The sequence below is a fragment of the Lissotriton vulgaris genome, chromosome 10 (assembly GCF_964263255.1).
Source record: "Lissotriton vulgaris chromosome 10, aLisVul1.2, whole genome shotgun sequence".
Classification (NCBI taxonomy): domain Eukaryota; kingdom Metazoa; phylum Chordata; class Amphibia; order Caudata; family Salamandridae; genus Lissotriton; species Lissotriton vulgaris.
Window position 1 is genome coordinate 1,040,713,269 of NC_141698.1, and position 16,389 is coordinate 1,040,729,657.

The 16,389-nt window shown below is 46.5% G+C and overlaps 1 protein-coding gene across 2 annotated transcripts in view; it reads left to right on the forward strand.

The window, feature by feature from the left end:
• Positions 1-16,389, forward strand: part of ABHD5 (abhydrolase domain containing 5, lysophosphatidic acid acyltransferase) — a 189,882-nt gene that overhangs the window by 98,521 nt on the left and 74,972 nt on the right. For both annotated transcript variants that reach the window (XM_086942091.1, XM_086942090.1), the window contains one exon: positions 13,780-14,152. In XM_086942091.1, the coding sequence (XP_086798217.1) occupies positions 13,780-14,152 (373 nt within the window). The remainder of the gene's footprint in view (positions 1-13,779; positions 14,153-16,389) is intronic.

Here is a 16,389-nt window from a genome sequence, read left to right on the forward strand (position 1 = left end):
ATCACAGTAAAAACAGACAAACCATAGTTGTCAAGGCCCGTCATGAGGGAAGCATGGCTAACCATGATTTTCTCAGGAACATAAAATAATGCCTGCGTTCCCCTTGCCTCCACTTTGAGCCACCATGTGCAGTTATCCTGGGTGAACGTTAGAGCCTGTCACCATTTGTGTCACATGTGCTACTCTTTGACCCACACAGCAGTCCTGGTCAGCACACCCTCAGCCAAGCCTTGTACTTGCTGATCACCTTACCCATACCCTGCACCCCCAGCTGTGCCTTGCGCTCACTTATCTATACTCGGCACCTGCTACCCACACCCTTTACCCTTAAATTGCCCTCTGCTCATCTGAAACCTTGTAGAACGGCCACTGTGCATACCACTGCAGCTTTCGTGTTCTGGTTACCACTCGTACATGGGCATCAATTCACCAAAAGGCATGGGATAGCAGAAGTGACATCACACACCATTTGACCTTTACTTTGACTCACACACACGGTTATACATACAAACACAACTCTCTCAGATAAACACACTCACCCACAAGCATACATGAAGTATACATTTAAAAGCATTTTTTACTTACCATAACTGCAAGATAGGGTCACTGTTAGAAACGGGTAGCGTGGTGCAGAGCGGGCGGGCCAAACTCCAGAGGAAATGTGTAAAGCATCCGCGCAGCACATACAGGCAACACAACAGGCACACTACAAAAAGAGACCACACCAGTTTAGGAGAAAAACAGCATATGTATTATGGCAAACACTTTAGGATCTTATCACAGGTATGAACACGGTGCCACCTGACACCAGGTAGCAATACACAAGGGAACTATTTACACGGCAGGGCCAACCGGGCCGCTGCCAGAATCATCACACGGTACAACTAGGATAAAGGTAAGTGCAAGGAATAAAGGTAAAGTCCATCAACTTTAGATGGGTAACAGCCAGTAGCTACTGGCAAGACCATGCCCTGAGCAACATCATATTGGCATAAACCAAGTAAGCATGAACATGTAGCCTCATAACAATAGCATGGTAGAAATCAGGTTGGCCTAAAGTCCCTTCAGGCTAACCCTGTGAGCACAAGGAAAGAGCATTAGGCAACAGTAGCATATTGGGCGTAAAAGCATTAGCATGAACACAAGAGCGCAGGCCTAGTCTCTGCACATCATAACCTGACGTTAGGCATGAAAACACATTTGACTGAAATCATGCGCATAAATCACCACTGGCGTAGGCCTGGAATGTAAACATCAGGTTCGGCACAGTTTACAGAACACCAACGCTGTAGCCTTAGGGAAAAAGAAACCTTAAGCTTTAGGCATGAATGTGTGCGCCTAGAGACTTCATCCTTAACCTCAAAGCATTAGGCATAAAAGGTAAACATCATGGCATTATCATTGGCAAAAGAACATCTTATATGCCAGACCAGCCGAAGCCCAATTAAGATGTAGGCATCATCATGAGCAACACATTAGCAATCAGTGCCAGCACTAGGGAAGGGCATTGGCATGCAGGATCTCACATGAGGCATGCAGGCATGAAACACAATTATCATGGGGGCAATACTGTCACTAGGCATTAATCACAATGTGCATAGATCAGCCTCACTGCATTGGACATCAGCATAAACCCAGGCAGCAATGCAATAAGCATAAAAGTGTTCGCATTGACACATTAGTATAAATGCACTAGGATCATCACATTAGCGTAAGTCACATTAGGAGATGGCATAAAACATTAACAGCAACGTTATTGCCCTCATTCCCTCATTGAGGGAAAGCGGCACACATTATAAGTGTAACTATTACCCTACATGGGTCCTTTATTGTTTGATTAATTAAAATCGTACAATAAAACAAATTCATGCAATAATCCATTATATACAGTTGAAATAGCAACAATTCTTTTAAAATGCAATACATCTTATATGAATGAGTATTTTTGATAAAATCCTTTACAATAAGATAAGGATAAAGCAATCAATAAAATTTTAAAAGGACAGAATATAAAGTAATTATTAATTTTATGTTTCCTGGAGTTCTAATTTTTTCCACACTTTAGTTAAAAAATTTGCCAGAGCCGAATTCAAAGGTAAATCGTCTGGGGAAAGACATAGGATCAGTGCCTGTCTGCAAGTTCTCACCCCTCTTTCATTAAATAGAATCTTTAATACAGTTGCTCTTTCATTTCTCAGTTCAGAACAGAAACACAGGAGATGAATAATGTTCTCCTTATGGCACATTATAAGTACCATCAGCCTTGCAGGTTAGCCTTTGGTGCCACAGCGCCTGGGAAAAATGGAGCCCCTCTTCTGGGACTCTAAGATTAAAGATGCCCCCTGTTGTGCAGCTGCCCTCTCTTCTGCGGCGCAGCTGTGTCGAGTACCGGGAGAAGTGGTCCACTGTATCCTGGGAGCCCCCCTACGGGGCTACTAACTTCAAAACTACCCCCAAAAGAACACTGGGATGTTGGAGTCCCTCTTCTGGTCCTGGGAATTAAGAGTGCCCCACAATGTTGCAGCTGCCCGCTGTCAACCAAGCAGGCAGGGGGGAATCCCACACGCCGGGATTCCCTCGTAGCGCTTTAGAATCCCGGCGCTGCAGACGTCAGCTCCTCTTCTCCTGGGCAAGCAGAGCACAGTCAATGCAAATATGGCACTCTGGCAGCACCCCAATGCAGCACACACGCTGGGTAATTGAAATATAGCGCTTTGACAGCACATCGCTGCAGGCGTCAGCTCCTCTTCCCCTAGCACCTTGAATATAGCGCTTGCGAGGCACTAGGTCCCACTAGAAACTTCAGGGACAGAAGGTAGTGAACCTCTTCAGGTAATCAGGAAAACAGTGCCCACCAGGCGCTAGAGTGCAGTCAGAGCAGCACAGTCACTTCTAATATGTCGCTCACCAGGCGCTAGGTAACTCACAATCCCAGGGTCCCACCCAATGGAGTAGCGGCCAAGCTCCTCACCTCCTTGGAGTGCAGGCAACCAGAAGATAGCGCTCACAAGGCGCTAGGGGAACATGCAGGGGGACTCAATCACCAGACGTTAGCTGCAGGATCCACGCTCCTCCTCTCTTTGGGGATGGAGATATAGCGCTATGACAGCACCGTGCTGCAGGTCCCACTAAATAAAGCTGCATTCCTCAAGGCGCTAGGGGGCTGGCGAAGATCCAGTGTCCCACACAAGGAAGTAGTGTCTACACTTCTCACCTCCTTGGAATACAGGCAGTCAAAGTATAGCGCTCACGATCAGCAGACAGTGGGCATTCATCAGTACAGGACAACATCTCCTAGAAGCAGTCATCTCCCATAAAGTGGCACTCCTCCTGACATAGCAGTCTTCACTCCAGTAAAGGCTCTCACTGGCCCTGTGGACAGCAGAGGGGTACAGATGGGCTCAGGGGCCAGCACACAGGCCCTTGCGGCGGTACCTCCTGGCAGAGTGTCCCCTTTCAATCCAGTCTAACTTCAGTCTGAGCACATGGCATCTCTACTGCTCTACAAATACACCCCTCCTCCCACCTACCAGAAAGGGCTGGAAGCTTCTAGATGGTCCCTGGCAGTTCCAGCCTCACTGTCATTGTGGGGGGAGTGTAGAGCAGCTTGTCACTTCAAACAGTAGACCGCCAACCCACCTCAGGCTGGCGGCACAAGCAGACAGAAATGGCATCCATTTTAAAAGTGACATTTTACACAATGGTCAAAATAAACCTGCATACACCATTGCACAGCATTTAACATTTGAATTTGAAATACATCCACATGACATGTTGATTCCCACAAAAGCGAATAAATTCAGGGAAAAAGGCCAAGTCCAACACAACCCCTTCCCAGCCAAAAGCCAGGGTAGACAAATGAATGCCTTGATAGGCTTCCCTGCTTGGGGCGAGAAAACGTTGACGCGGGCCCGCAACTACGGGGACACCCGCTGGTTCTCCGCCACTCAGGAACCCGATGGTTCCCTCTCGCAAACCTCCCTGGACCAACTAAGCTATCCCACTTGTGCTCCCTAGTCGGTTGCGGCTAGGACCGGCTCCTAGGCCATCCAGATGTCTCTGGCCCTTGCTGTCTCATAGAGTGGGGGGCAGTAGCCCCAGGCCCGTAGTACCCGTTGACCACACTCCTTCGTGCAGTTCCAAACTGCCACTGGTCCTCCCACCTGGGCTCTGCACCCTCAGGCTGAACAGCAGTCCAGGGCAAGGCTCTCCTTCCCCTACCTCTCCTTCTGGGGTTCAGCCCTCTACTCCTATGCAGGCACCCTCAGAAAACCACTCTCTAACTCGTCCAGGGCTGCGGCCCTCCAACTGATCCATCAACCTAGGGTCTAAACCCTTAGGTTGAACCGGTGCCAGGGGAGAGTCCTCCCTCCCCCCTGCAACCCTCCCAGAGTTCCGCACCCTCCCAACAGGAGGAGTACCCCTGGAAGACAATTCTGGGGGGACACTGCTTACAGATGTCCTACCCGCCAGGTCAGGCAGTACCTGTCCCTGGGATCCCAACCCAGAATCTAAGCCCTGTGGCTGAGCCGGTGCCAGAGGCGAGCCCTTCCTCCCTCTGCACCCCCTCCCAGAGTTCCGCAGCATCCCATCTGGAAAAGAACCCCTGGAAGTCAACTTGGTGAGTCGGAAAAGGAGAGAGTTTTCCCTGATGAACCCAGAAAGGACTGGGAAATAATATAGCTAAAAAAGGAGAATCCCTTCTATGGTTTTTAAGTATAGTTTTATATGAATGTAACTAGTAAAGCCAGACACCTATCTAGAAAACTCAAATAACCTCAGTAACACATATACCAACAGACCATAGATTATATCAAAATATCACATTTATTTAAAAAGAAAAAGTTTCTTATATCAAATAATTAGACATGAACAATTTCTTACCATAAGGTTACATACATATTATATTTCTTACACAAAAATACAATGTAAAAGCATATGAAAAACAATTTAAAAAGCCAGTGTTGTCGACGCGTTTCGGTGCTTAGATGGGTAGAACACCTTCCTCAGGACTATGGTTAAAAACTTCATGAATCTAAAAAGGTATATGGGACATTCATTAGTATACAGTACATGAGGATTTTTTCAGTTTTTTACAGAAAGAGTTTATTATATAGAATCATACAGGGTCATAGCTACTAGTGATCATAAGGTCTTACTATTATGGCATTTTCAATTTGCATTGCCAGTCTTGATCCTGGAGTGGAGTAATCTTTATAGTGTTATACACCTCCGCTTGATCGTCTAGAGGATCTATGTATGAAGTAACAATCATATTCAGTTTCACATCCAACTGTCACTGTAATGCATAATCTTTGCATTCTTGCTATCAAGATTAACAGCTTACTTTGTGGTAGTGCGTGGAGTTTATGTAGTATTAGAGGAGACTCTTCCAGGCGCTTAGTATGTGGCAGAATAGGTCACTTCTGTGTCATCGTGTTCATTCCTCAGAGTCTTTTGAGACTATTCCAAGATCGTCACTTCTTTGATAAACTTGGAGGCGAACTTCTCACCTGGATAGGCAGTTAAAGGAAAGTTCGAGTTTTATGCCTATTTGTGATTAATTATAAGCATGAAGAGAATTCTTTACAGATAATGCGTGAACCTTTTTTTTTTGTTTTTTTTTTTTGTTGAAAAAAGGGGTTTTAACAGGGGACATAAATACCTCCTTTTGTCAAACTTGTTCTTATCATTGTCAAAAAGCGGGAGTATTAAGCTTTACTCTACCACTCATATGTGTGCTCTCGACTTTAAGTTTCAAAGCACACAGGTGGAAGAACTGGCATAGTGCAGGCAGATGTCGAGCAAAGTGCCATAATCGGTTTATCTGTTTAATACTAAGTTTCGCCTAGGTATACGGCTGATAATTCGTGCAAGAACCAGGAGTGGTGAGGACACTGACTACAGGTGTCCCACCCTCCAGGTCAGGTAGTTCCCGAACCTGCCATCCCAGCCCAGGATCTAAACCCTGTGAACCTCTGGAGCTCTGGTTACAGACACCCCTGGTTCTCCTGACACTAGGGGCTCCTCTTCAATGGATGGCCTTTCAGGACAGCCTAGGCTCCCAACCTGGGGTTCCCTTATGGAACTCTCCAGGCCCTGAGACTGCGGGTGTGGCACCTCGGGACACCTCCTCGTCTCACTCCTTCCTGTAGTTAGGACGTGAGGCCCACAACCCTCTCACTAACCCGGGACCTAACTGGGCTATTCTGCACCTCTCCCACCTCGCTGGGTCGGAAGATCCCTGCACCATTCCCTTAGACTCTCTGGCACTCACCTAAAGATCTGCCTCACGTGCAAGCTCTCTGGGGTCGGAGAACCCACACTGCAACAGGTGGTGGCACAACCTTGGGAAACAATTTCTTAGCATGTGCTCCTTGATAACTACCTGGAACAGCCCTTCCCAATCCTTCACTGCTCTACCCACCACCCAATCCTTCAATGCAGTCCAACACACATCCGCAAAGTCCCCCCAGAACTGGTGGGACAGTTTTCCCCTGCCCCTGAACTCTAACCTGTCCCCCTCTTTCTGGGAATCAGGCACCGTCTCCCAGGCTCTGGGAGTGGGGCTCCCTACATTGGATTCACTCTCGCTGCCACCACTGGATTTCACCCTCACTGGTGAATCCAGACCACAGAAACCACTCGCAGGGGACAGCCTACCCACCTGAGCTAGTCTCTCCCTGGCAAAAGCCCTCTCTGCCTCCGCCATCCTTTCCTGTGCAAGGACCTTTTCAGTCTCCAACTGTTTCTCTTGCACCCTCAGCTGTGCTATCTCCTTGGCGTGCTCAACCTGAGCTTCTCCAAAGCCAGCTGCTGCTCCCTTTCTTCCCTCCTATCTACCCACTCTTCTGGAGACAGGGAAAGGGATGGGGCAGTGCCTCCGGGCCTGGACCCAGCACGGGATCCCCAGAATATGGTGTCCACATTCGCTACTGGCGTCTCTGCCCTATCAACTTCTTCCTCCTCATCAGTATCACCACCCTCCAGGGTTATGGACTGGGAACTGAGCAGCATCATATTTGCATAAACCAAGTCAGCATGAACATGTAGCCTCATAACATTAGCATGGTAGAAATCAGGTTCGCCTAAAGTCCCTTCGGCCTAACCCTGTGAGCACAAGCAAAGAGCATTAGGCAACAGTGGCATATTGGGCGTAAAAGCATAAGCATGAACACGAGCGCAGGCCTAGTCTCTGCACATCATAACCTGACGTTAGGCATAAAAACACATTTGACAGAAATCATGCGCATAAATCACCACTGGCGTAGGCCTGGAATGGAAACATCAGGTTAGGCACAGTATGCAGAACACCAACGCTGTAGCCTTAGGGGAAAAGAAACCTTAAGCATTAGGCATGAATGTGTGCGCCTAGAGGCTTCCTTCTTAACCTCAAAGCATTAGGCATAAAAGGTAAACATCATGGCATTATCATAGGCACAAGACCACCTTATATACCAGACCAGCCTAAGCCCCCTTAAGATGTAGGCATCATCATGAGCAACACATAAGCAATCAGTGCCAGCACTAGGGAAGGGCATTGGGATGCAGCATCTCACATGAGGCATGCAGGCATGAAACACAATTATCATGGGGGCAATACTGTCACTAGTCATTAATCACAATGTGCATAGATCAGCCTCACTGCATTGGACATCAGCATAAACCCAGGCAGCAATGCAATGAGCATAAAAGTGTTAGCATTGACACATTAGTATAAATGCACTAGGATCATCACATTAGCGTAAGTCACATTAGGAGGGGCCATAAAACATTAACAGCAATGCAGTCATTGAGGGAAATCGGCACGCATTATAAGTGCCATCAGCCTTACAGGTCAGCTGCCCTCTCTTCTGTGGCGCAGCTGTGTTGAGTACCAGGAGAATTGGCCCCTGTGTCCTGGGAGCACCCCTCCGGGGCTACTAACTTCAAAACTGCCCCCAAAAGAACACTATGATGTTGGAGTCCCTCTTCTGGACTCTGAAATTAAGAGTGCCCCACAATATTGCAGCTGCCCGCTGTCAACCAAGCAGGCAGGGGGAATCTGGGCCGGACTGGCTACCGGGCATTTCTGTGTGCTGCCAAGCTGGGGGCTAATTTCTCTGCAGTGGGGGCTGATTTCGTTGATGGGGACCTGCGTGCGTTTTGAAATTGAAAAAGCAAAACAAATTTTGTTCAGCACACGCAGGCCCCCATCAACGAAATCAGCCCCCAGCTTGGCAGCACACACAACCGCCCGGTAGCCAGTCCAGCCCTGGGGGGGAATCCCAAACGCCGGGATATTCTCGTAGCGCTTTAGAATCCCGGCGCTGCAGATGTCCACTCCTCTTTTCCTGGGCACAGTTGTAGCTCCTTGGCAGCAAGCAGAGCACAGACAATGCGAATATGACACTCTGGCAGCACCCCAATGCAGCACACACGCAAGGGAATTGAAATATAGCACTTTGACAGCACAGCGCTGCAGGCGTTGGCTCCTCTTCCCCTGGCACCTTGAATATAGCGCTTGCGAGGCACTAGGTCCCACTACAAGCTTCAGGTGTAGAAGATAGTGTACCTCTTCTGGTAATCAGGAAAACAGTGCCCACCAGGCGCTAGAGTGCAGGCAGAGCAGCACAGTCACTTCAAATATGGTGCTCACCAGGCGTTAGTGACTCACAATCCCAGGGTCCCACCTGAGGGAGTAGCGCCCACGCTCCTCACCTCCTTGGAGTGCAGGCAACCAGAAGATAGAGCTCACAAGGCGCTAGGGGAACATGCAGGGGTACTCCCTCACCAGACGTCCGCTGCAGGATCCACCCTACTCCTCTCTTTGGGGATGGAGATATAGCGCTATGACAGCACCGCTGCAGCCCTCACAAGGTGCTAAGGAGCTGGCGAGGATCCATAGTCCCACACAAGGAAGTAGTGTCCACACTCCTCACCTCCTTAGAAAACAGGCAGTCAAAGTATAGCACTCATGAGGCGCTAGGGCAGCAGAGCAGGCAGGCCAGGCAGGGCAAGATCAGCAGACAGTGGGCACTCATCAGTACAGGACAGCAGCTCCTAGAAGCAGTCATCTCCCATAAAGTGACACTCCTCCTGACATAGCAGGCTTCACTCCAGCAAAGGATCTCCCTGGCCCTGTAGGCAGAGGGGTACAGATGGGCTATGGGGCCAGCATACAGGCCCTTGAGGCGTTACCTCCTGGCAGAGCGTTCCTTCTCAATTTATTCCACCTTCAGTCTGAGCACATGACATCTCTACTGCTCTACATATACTCCCCTCTTCCCACCTACCAGAAAGGGCTGGAAACTTCTAGAAGGTCCCTGGCAGTTCCCGCCTCACTGTCAATGTGGGGGGGAGTGTAGAGCACCTTGTCACTTCAAATACTAGACCGCCAACCCACCTCAGGCAGGTGGCACAAGTAGACCGAAATGGCGTCCATTTTAAAACTGACATTTTACACAATGGTGAAAATTAACCTGCATTCACCATTGCACAGTATTTAACATTTGCATTTGAAATACATCCACATGACATGTTGATTCCCTCAACAGTGAAAAAATTCATGGAAAAAGGGCCAAGTCCAACAGTCACTTTTCAGCTAATTATATTCCATTGTTTTACACTAATTTTTGTTTAATAAACATTTATGGTTGAACTCTTTTTATTGAAATCAATACAGAGAAAGAAACATTTCACCACATATGCATTCTGATCATGTGCTAGTAATAGGTGGCATAAAAGCAAATGGGGCCCAAGATAGGCATGTTGTAACATACAAAATACAGCCTGATGAGGATAGCCTCAGAAATGTAGAGATAAGGTTAAACAACAACTATAAGAACCTCCCGCCTCTCCCCCCATCTGACCCTCCCTCCCCCACCCTCCCGTCCAGTGCTCATCCCAGCCCCAACCTTCCCCGCCGCTCCCATCCACTATGTCTCCCTATCTGTATCTGCTAAGGGTCGGTCTCCTTTGGCTCCGTGAGCCTCAACAGTCGAAGGTATCGAGGACAAGTGATTTCACTGAATTCCGTGATCAGAAGTGATCGAAATAGTTGCCAGAGCTCCTCATATTTATCTCCCTCCTCAGTCATGGTGAGCGATAACTTCTCCATGCCTAGTACATGCCACAACCTGTGCAGCCAGCCAGTGATGGAGGGAGTTGTGGAGGTGTGCCAGGGTGCGAGGATATTTTGCACCGCGGAACCCAGTGCAATGGCTTTTTGGCGTCCTCTGCGGGAGTGTAAGGGGTATGTTAGTGGGTTAGGAAGCCCTAGTAAGACATACGCTGGAAAGCGTGGAAGCTCTGTTTGAAAGTGTTTGCCCACATCATCAAGCACCTGCGTCCAGTAAGAGCGGAGTTGGTCACAGTCCCACAACAAGTGCACCAGGTAACCAACTTGGCCACAGCCCCGCCAGCAGGACTTCTTTCCTACGGTCCATCTCGTGCAACCGTTCTGGGGTGTAGTACCAGTATGTTGTTATTTTCGTGAGTGTCTCCGTGAGCCCCATGTGGTATGCGGAGTGACGTGCTCTATAGGATATCTTCTCCCATTCTTTGTGACTAAGTACCTGCCTAGTTCTCTTTCCCATCGCTCCCTGCCTGGGTTATAAATATGCGTTTGTGTTGTCTGCAGCATCTTGTAAAGGTCAGATATGAGTTTAGTGTCTGAGGTGCGGGATAGAAGCCATCGTTCATACGGCAGAGACCGTCTGTCTGCGCTTGTCCTCACCTGTAGTTGAAGTGCCCAGTGTCTGACTTGAAGGTAGCGCATCCGTTCCGTCTCTGGGAAGCCATACTCTTGTTTAAAATGTGGGAAGGGGATCACTCCCTCTGGGCTATAGATGTGATATAAGAATCGGCAACCTGCCGGCCTCCGATGTGTGAAAGTCGATCTCCCTGCGCCCGTGGTAAAGTCTGGGTTACCCATCAGCGGGGAAAGGTTGTAAGGTCATGGGTAAACCAAATGGCATCCCACACTTCTAAGGGAACCCGTGTGATATACGAGGCGTAGAGGTTAGCAGGCCTGTGGATGTTCCGGAGAAAGGGTATTTCCTGCAATGGGCGGCCGGCCACAGCCTGGTCCTGGAAGAACCAGTGTCTCTCCGACTCCCATTTACTCCATTCGACCAGGTAGCGCGATTGCGCCGCCTAGTAGTATTTATGCAAGTCAGGTATCCCCAGGCCCCCCCGATTCCGGGGCCAGTGTGGCCAATGCCCTCCGCATTCTGGGTTTCCGGCCCTGCCAGATAAATTGGGCAAGTTCGGTTTGTGTTTGCCGGATCCATCCGGCGGGTGGTCTCAACGGTAGAGCCCGGAAAAGATAGAGAATTTGGGGTAGGATGGTCATGTTGACCGCTGCGGTCCTGCCCAACCAGGAGAGCGGGAAATGCTTCCACCGGCCTACCTCCTCCCGAATCTTCCCACGGAGTGTCGTGTAGTTAGCCACAGCCATGGTGTTAAGTGAAGGGGCCAATTGGATCCCTAGATACGGGACTGTGTCCGATGCCCACTGGATGGGAAAGAGGCCTTGTAAATAAACTCTTGTGGGGGAGACAATGATAAGTCTAAGGCGATCGATTTGTGTGTGTTCATTTTGAACCCGGCCACTTTGGCGAAGGCGTCCAACTCCGCTATACTTTAATAAACATTTAACTGAAAATTAGGAAAATGGAGCACCAAACGACGTCCATTAGGGTAAGCTGCTCCTGTGCTGCTGGCACTGATTTTGCCACCTCCGAGGCTAGCGGTCGCAAAAGCAGTGTTAGGGGCAGGCAGGAGTCGCAGCTGTGACCCTGGAGACCCCTAAATAACAGCTAGGAAGCTAGGATATAGAAATATACACATGGCCAAATGTTTCACGTACTGCATTTGTATCATTCTTAACATAAGCCCATTTGTTTCCATGTTGTCCGCAAAGCTCCTCGAGTCCCTTCCAGTCATTGCATATAAAATGCTGAGATATGAGGCACTTCTGATTCATCTGTGGCATACTCAGTTTAGGTTATGCTGTGGTTCTTTTTTTGAACCTGTGAGTGCCTGTCAAACTGATAAATAAAACTTGATTTACTTTACATTTGGCATAACGTTACTTGAAGCAAAGTTCTCTTCTAGTCTTTCAAGAAGATCAGGTGTCCTGGGCATGTAAGTGGCACAGCACATCATATATCCTGCCCTCTCTTTGCGGAGAAGTGCTCCTCACGGTTCGCATGGCACACCGATACTCTATTTTTCACAGGAAGAAACAGGATTTAGGCTTGTTGGATATGGAGTCAATCAATCAGGATTTATAAAGCGCGACTAATCACTCGAAAGGGTATCCAGGTGCTTGCAGGCCCCAAAGGCTTATTCGAACAGCCAGCTCTTGACGGCCATTCAGAATTCGGGAAGTGAGGTGATGGTCCGGAGGTGTTTGGGTGTAATTGATCTGTGTGCCCAAGAGCACTGGGATGCTTGCTTCATAACATTGGAAAAAGTGGATGGTTGCAAAATCTGTAAACCTGTTGCCTTGCACAGAAGTTGGAATTTGCCAAATGAGGGGGTTAGGGTGAGTGCCCATTGCACTTCCTGCATGTCTTCAGGGCCATATTCTTGAAGCTTCAGCTTGTGGCCTGGCCTAGGATGTAACGCATACTACTGCTCTAGACAGGGCTGTCCATGGACATACTTAACCCTGATCACTGTGCTGGACACCGACGGATAGCTGCTTTCACCATCTGGAAGACTTCCTGCTTGCCTCACACAAGCAAGATAGGAAGCTGCCACCTCATGCACATTGCATCTGCCACCTCATGCACATTGCATATCTAGTCTAGCAGAAAGCATTTAGAAGTAGCATCTAGAGTCCCCCCAGTATTATTGTGGGCAGAGGTTTGATTATCATCGATATTTTGAGTTTATATTTCTGAGCTTGTACTTTGCAGTTTTAATTTTTTGTCTATTTTCACACGGGACCGCCCCATTGTTCTCTAGTTCGAGTGAAATCCTTTCCCAAGAAGTCTATGGGAGGGTCTGATTAGTTAGTAATGGATAAGTACATCACAGTCTGGGGTTTGCTGTATTACTACGCTGTTAGTAAAGGGAGCCTCTTTCTTCTTATGAGCTTTGAATGCTGTTTTTCTCATTGCTGTTGACACCAGTGAATTTGATCAATTTCTTAAATCTTCATTTGGCTCCATCTGCTTGCCTTTTGATAGCAATGACACCTAGTTTCTTTAGCACCAGGACACCCATGGGGTAACAGTGTATTTAAAAAAAACTATAAATAAATGCATGCCTGTGATCGAACACCTGTACAGTAACCTCAGAGCATCAGATCCTTGCTCTTGCACAACTAACTGTTTTAGAGGTGACCTATTCATCCCTGGGTTTTTAGTAGGCACTTCCTCTGGTCCAAAAATAGAAAACTCTTGACTAAGACTTCTCAACTGCCGCATCCACACTTTGAAATTCCCATCCAAGAGAAATGTTTACACAAATGTTATTATTTGTCTGTATCAAGAAAAGTCAGTCAGTATCTGTTTTTCAAATTTCACCTGGTTGTGTTTAGTTTTCTTCCAGCCATTTGTGGGTTGCTATCTCTCTTCACTACAGTTTTGTTTCATACTTTATAGTCTTTTGAATAGCACTCTGCCTCCTCGGCAGATATCTACGCTTTATTGATGTGTAAATAAATAGCCAGTGTTTGTAGAACATTTCCCCCTTCTGGGCTGATTTTGCTCTTTAAATGTTTGTTTCTGTTCTGTATGATGTACTTTTCCAACTTAGAATTTGTTTGTTTTTCTCTCTTAACAGGTATCAAGATCCCGTACAGTAAAGAACACATAACAATATCGAACGGAAATAAAATCTGGACTCTCTCATTCACTCAGGCCATTTCAGACAAAACCCCAATAGTCCTTTTGCATGGCTTTGGAGGCGCAGTTGGACTTTGGGCTCTTAATTTTGAAGAACTCGGCCAAGACCGGGCTGTGTACGCTTTTGACATCTTGGGATTTGGCCGCAGTAGTCGCCCGTTGTTTCCGAGTGATGCAGAAGGAGCTGAAAATCAGTTTGTGGATTCCATAGAAGAGTGGAGGATTGAAGTAGGACTGGAAAAGATGATCTTGTTAGGACACAATCTGGGTGGATTCCTGGCGTCGGCTTATGCATTGAAGTACCCATTGCGGTAAGTCCTAGGTGGAAGACCTGGCTGTTAAGAACACTTGTGTTAGCTCGCCGAATGGATTTTGTCAGATAGAATTGAGAAAGAGCTACGAATCTGTCCATCCTTTCAGCGTCATGGCTGGGGGTAGAAGAAGTTGGGATGGCAATTCTAATGTAATTGGTGGCAGGCCTAATTGAACAGTTTGTGCGTCTGCCCATGAGTCTAAACAAGTGCATTTTGGCTTATAAAGTGGAAACCGGATTTTTTGATATGGCATCCCAAGTGGACATAGAGTGTAAGAGTTTCTACATCAGTTGGAAAAAGAGCGTGGAATGGCTAAGTAAAACATCTGGGAAACTGGTGGGTTTTACAGAAATGTTGCAGGTAGTTTCCCACTTCAGAAACCTTCATAAATGGGTGCAAGGAGAGTGTCGTTTTAGCTGTGTTTATGGGGCAAGAGTGATAAAAGCTCACCTCCCAGTCAGTGGGTGTGTCATAGAGGGAATTTCTCCAGAAGGAGAATTGTTTTCCCTTTAGAGAAAAAAACAGGAAAACCTACATTGGAAATGCACTTTTTTAAAACTCTGAACAAAGCAGATTGTCTGCCTGGAAGCCACCACCACTATTAGAAGTAAGTAATACAATTTCTGCTTGCAAAATGTCTGGAGTTGTAACTTTCTAGCACAACATTTTTAAGAGTTTCAAAATAAAAGAAAATCTAAGGTAAATGCAAGATTATATTTACATCTACCCTTTTGATTTCCATTTGATTTTGTGAACCATGCCAAAATTATCTTAAACATTCTTACCATGTATTCACCTTCACTAAACCGACATACCTGTTTTCAGGAAAGCTCTTAGGTAAGTAAAGCTACACAAAGGTAAGCTAGACTAAGGCAAATATACGTCTTAATTGAATGTACAGTGTAAGTATGAAATTACTGACTATGGGACATGACACAGGATAGATGTCATTTGACTTTTGGAGTTAAATGATAGACCGTGTAGTGATCACAATGCATGACATCACTTTGTATTATGCATGACAGATGGTATTGACATATGTCTCAGTAGGAAGGACAGGCTGATGCTTCAATGTGGGCCAGACAATAATATTTGACATGATTACACTTGGATGCTAGATACAAAGAAAGACACGCTTGGCGTCTTTTTTTTAGAGGAAGCCAATAGCGAATGCGGTTCGATAAGTCACGTACAGATATGGGAATAGAAGTAACGAGAAATAACATGTTTAGAATATGTTGCGAGAGGACAGTGATTCTTTGTGGATGTTTCAGTCAAGAAGTGCTTAAAGGGAGGTGAAGGAAAAATGTAATTAATAAACACTTGAGTTTTGATGTAATGTGTACCCACGTTTCATTGGCAAATTTAAACGCCATTGATTAGACTTTGTTACTTGAGGCTTAAAGTAAGAATTCTGTCCGTGAGTAGGATTGAAAAAGTATTTTTAAATCTACTTCCAAAAGAAGTTGAAAAAAATGTAAAAAATCTGGGGATCTAAAATAAGTCCTTGAATAACTTTGAGCTGTATCCTTGGTCTCCAAATGTAAAAGCATGTGTGCTATACTTAGATTTAGTGGCTCTTCACATTGACTTTTCTGATGTGTGGTATTTCATTATATTGGATTTTGGATTAATGAACACTTTCTGCTGGTAAGAGTGTTGATGTAAAAACCACAGTTGATGGACAGAATGCAGAACAGGTAAGAGTGTTGATGTCAATGCAGACTACCAAAGTTTTAAGATACAAAACTACTAGCTTCTGGGAACATGTATAAGCATTCCTAAGATGTTCTTCTTCATGGAAACCAGAGATTAGCTTATTTATGATGCATAGGGCACTACTTCTTCAACGTTTTTTTTTCTCTGACTTCTTTATCAATGAGAAGAAGTTTAATTGGTAGACCTTCCGGCATCAGCACTTCCGCGTAGTGCAGATTGTTGAATGTGGTTCTTGTTGTATTTATTGGCAAAAGTGCACTATTTCAAGCTTTGCTGAAAATGCAGTATTTTTTTCAACCCCATTAGTTTGGTTGGTTTGGATGCTTTAAGGCCAAGGCCCGTGACACTGAAGCTTTGAAATGATTTTAGTTTAATAGCTCCAAAAGTGCTCTGTCAAATTATCTCCTTCGCCATACCTCTCTCTGAAGTAAAGTGAGAGGTATTGAACTTTTTTAAATGAAAAATCAGTCTTCCACTAGCTCTTCTTGCATTCCAGTCTCACTCTGTGCTCATTA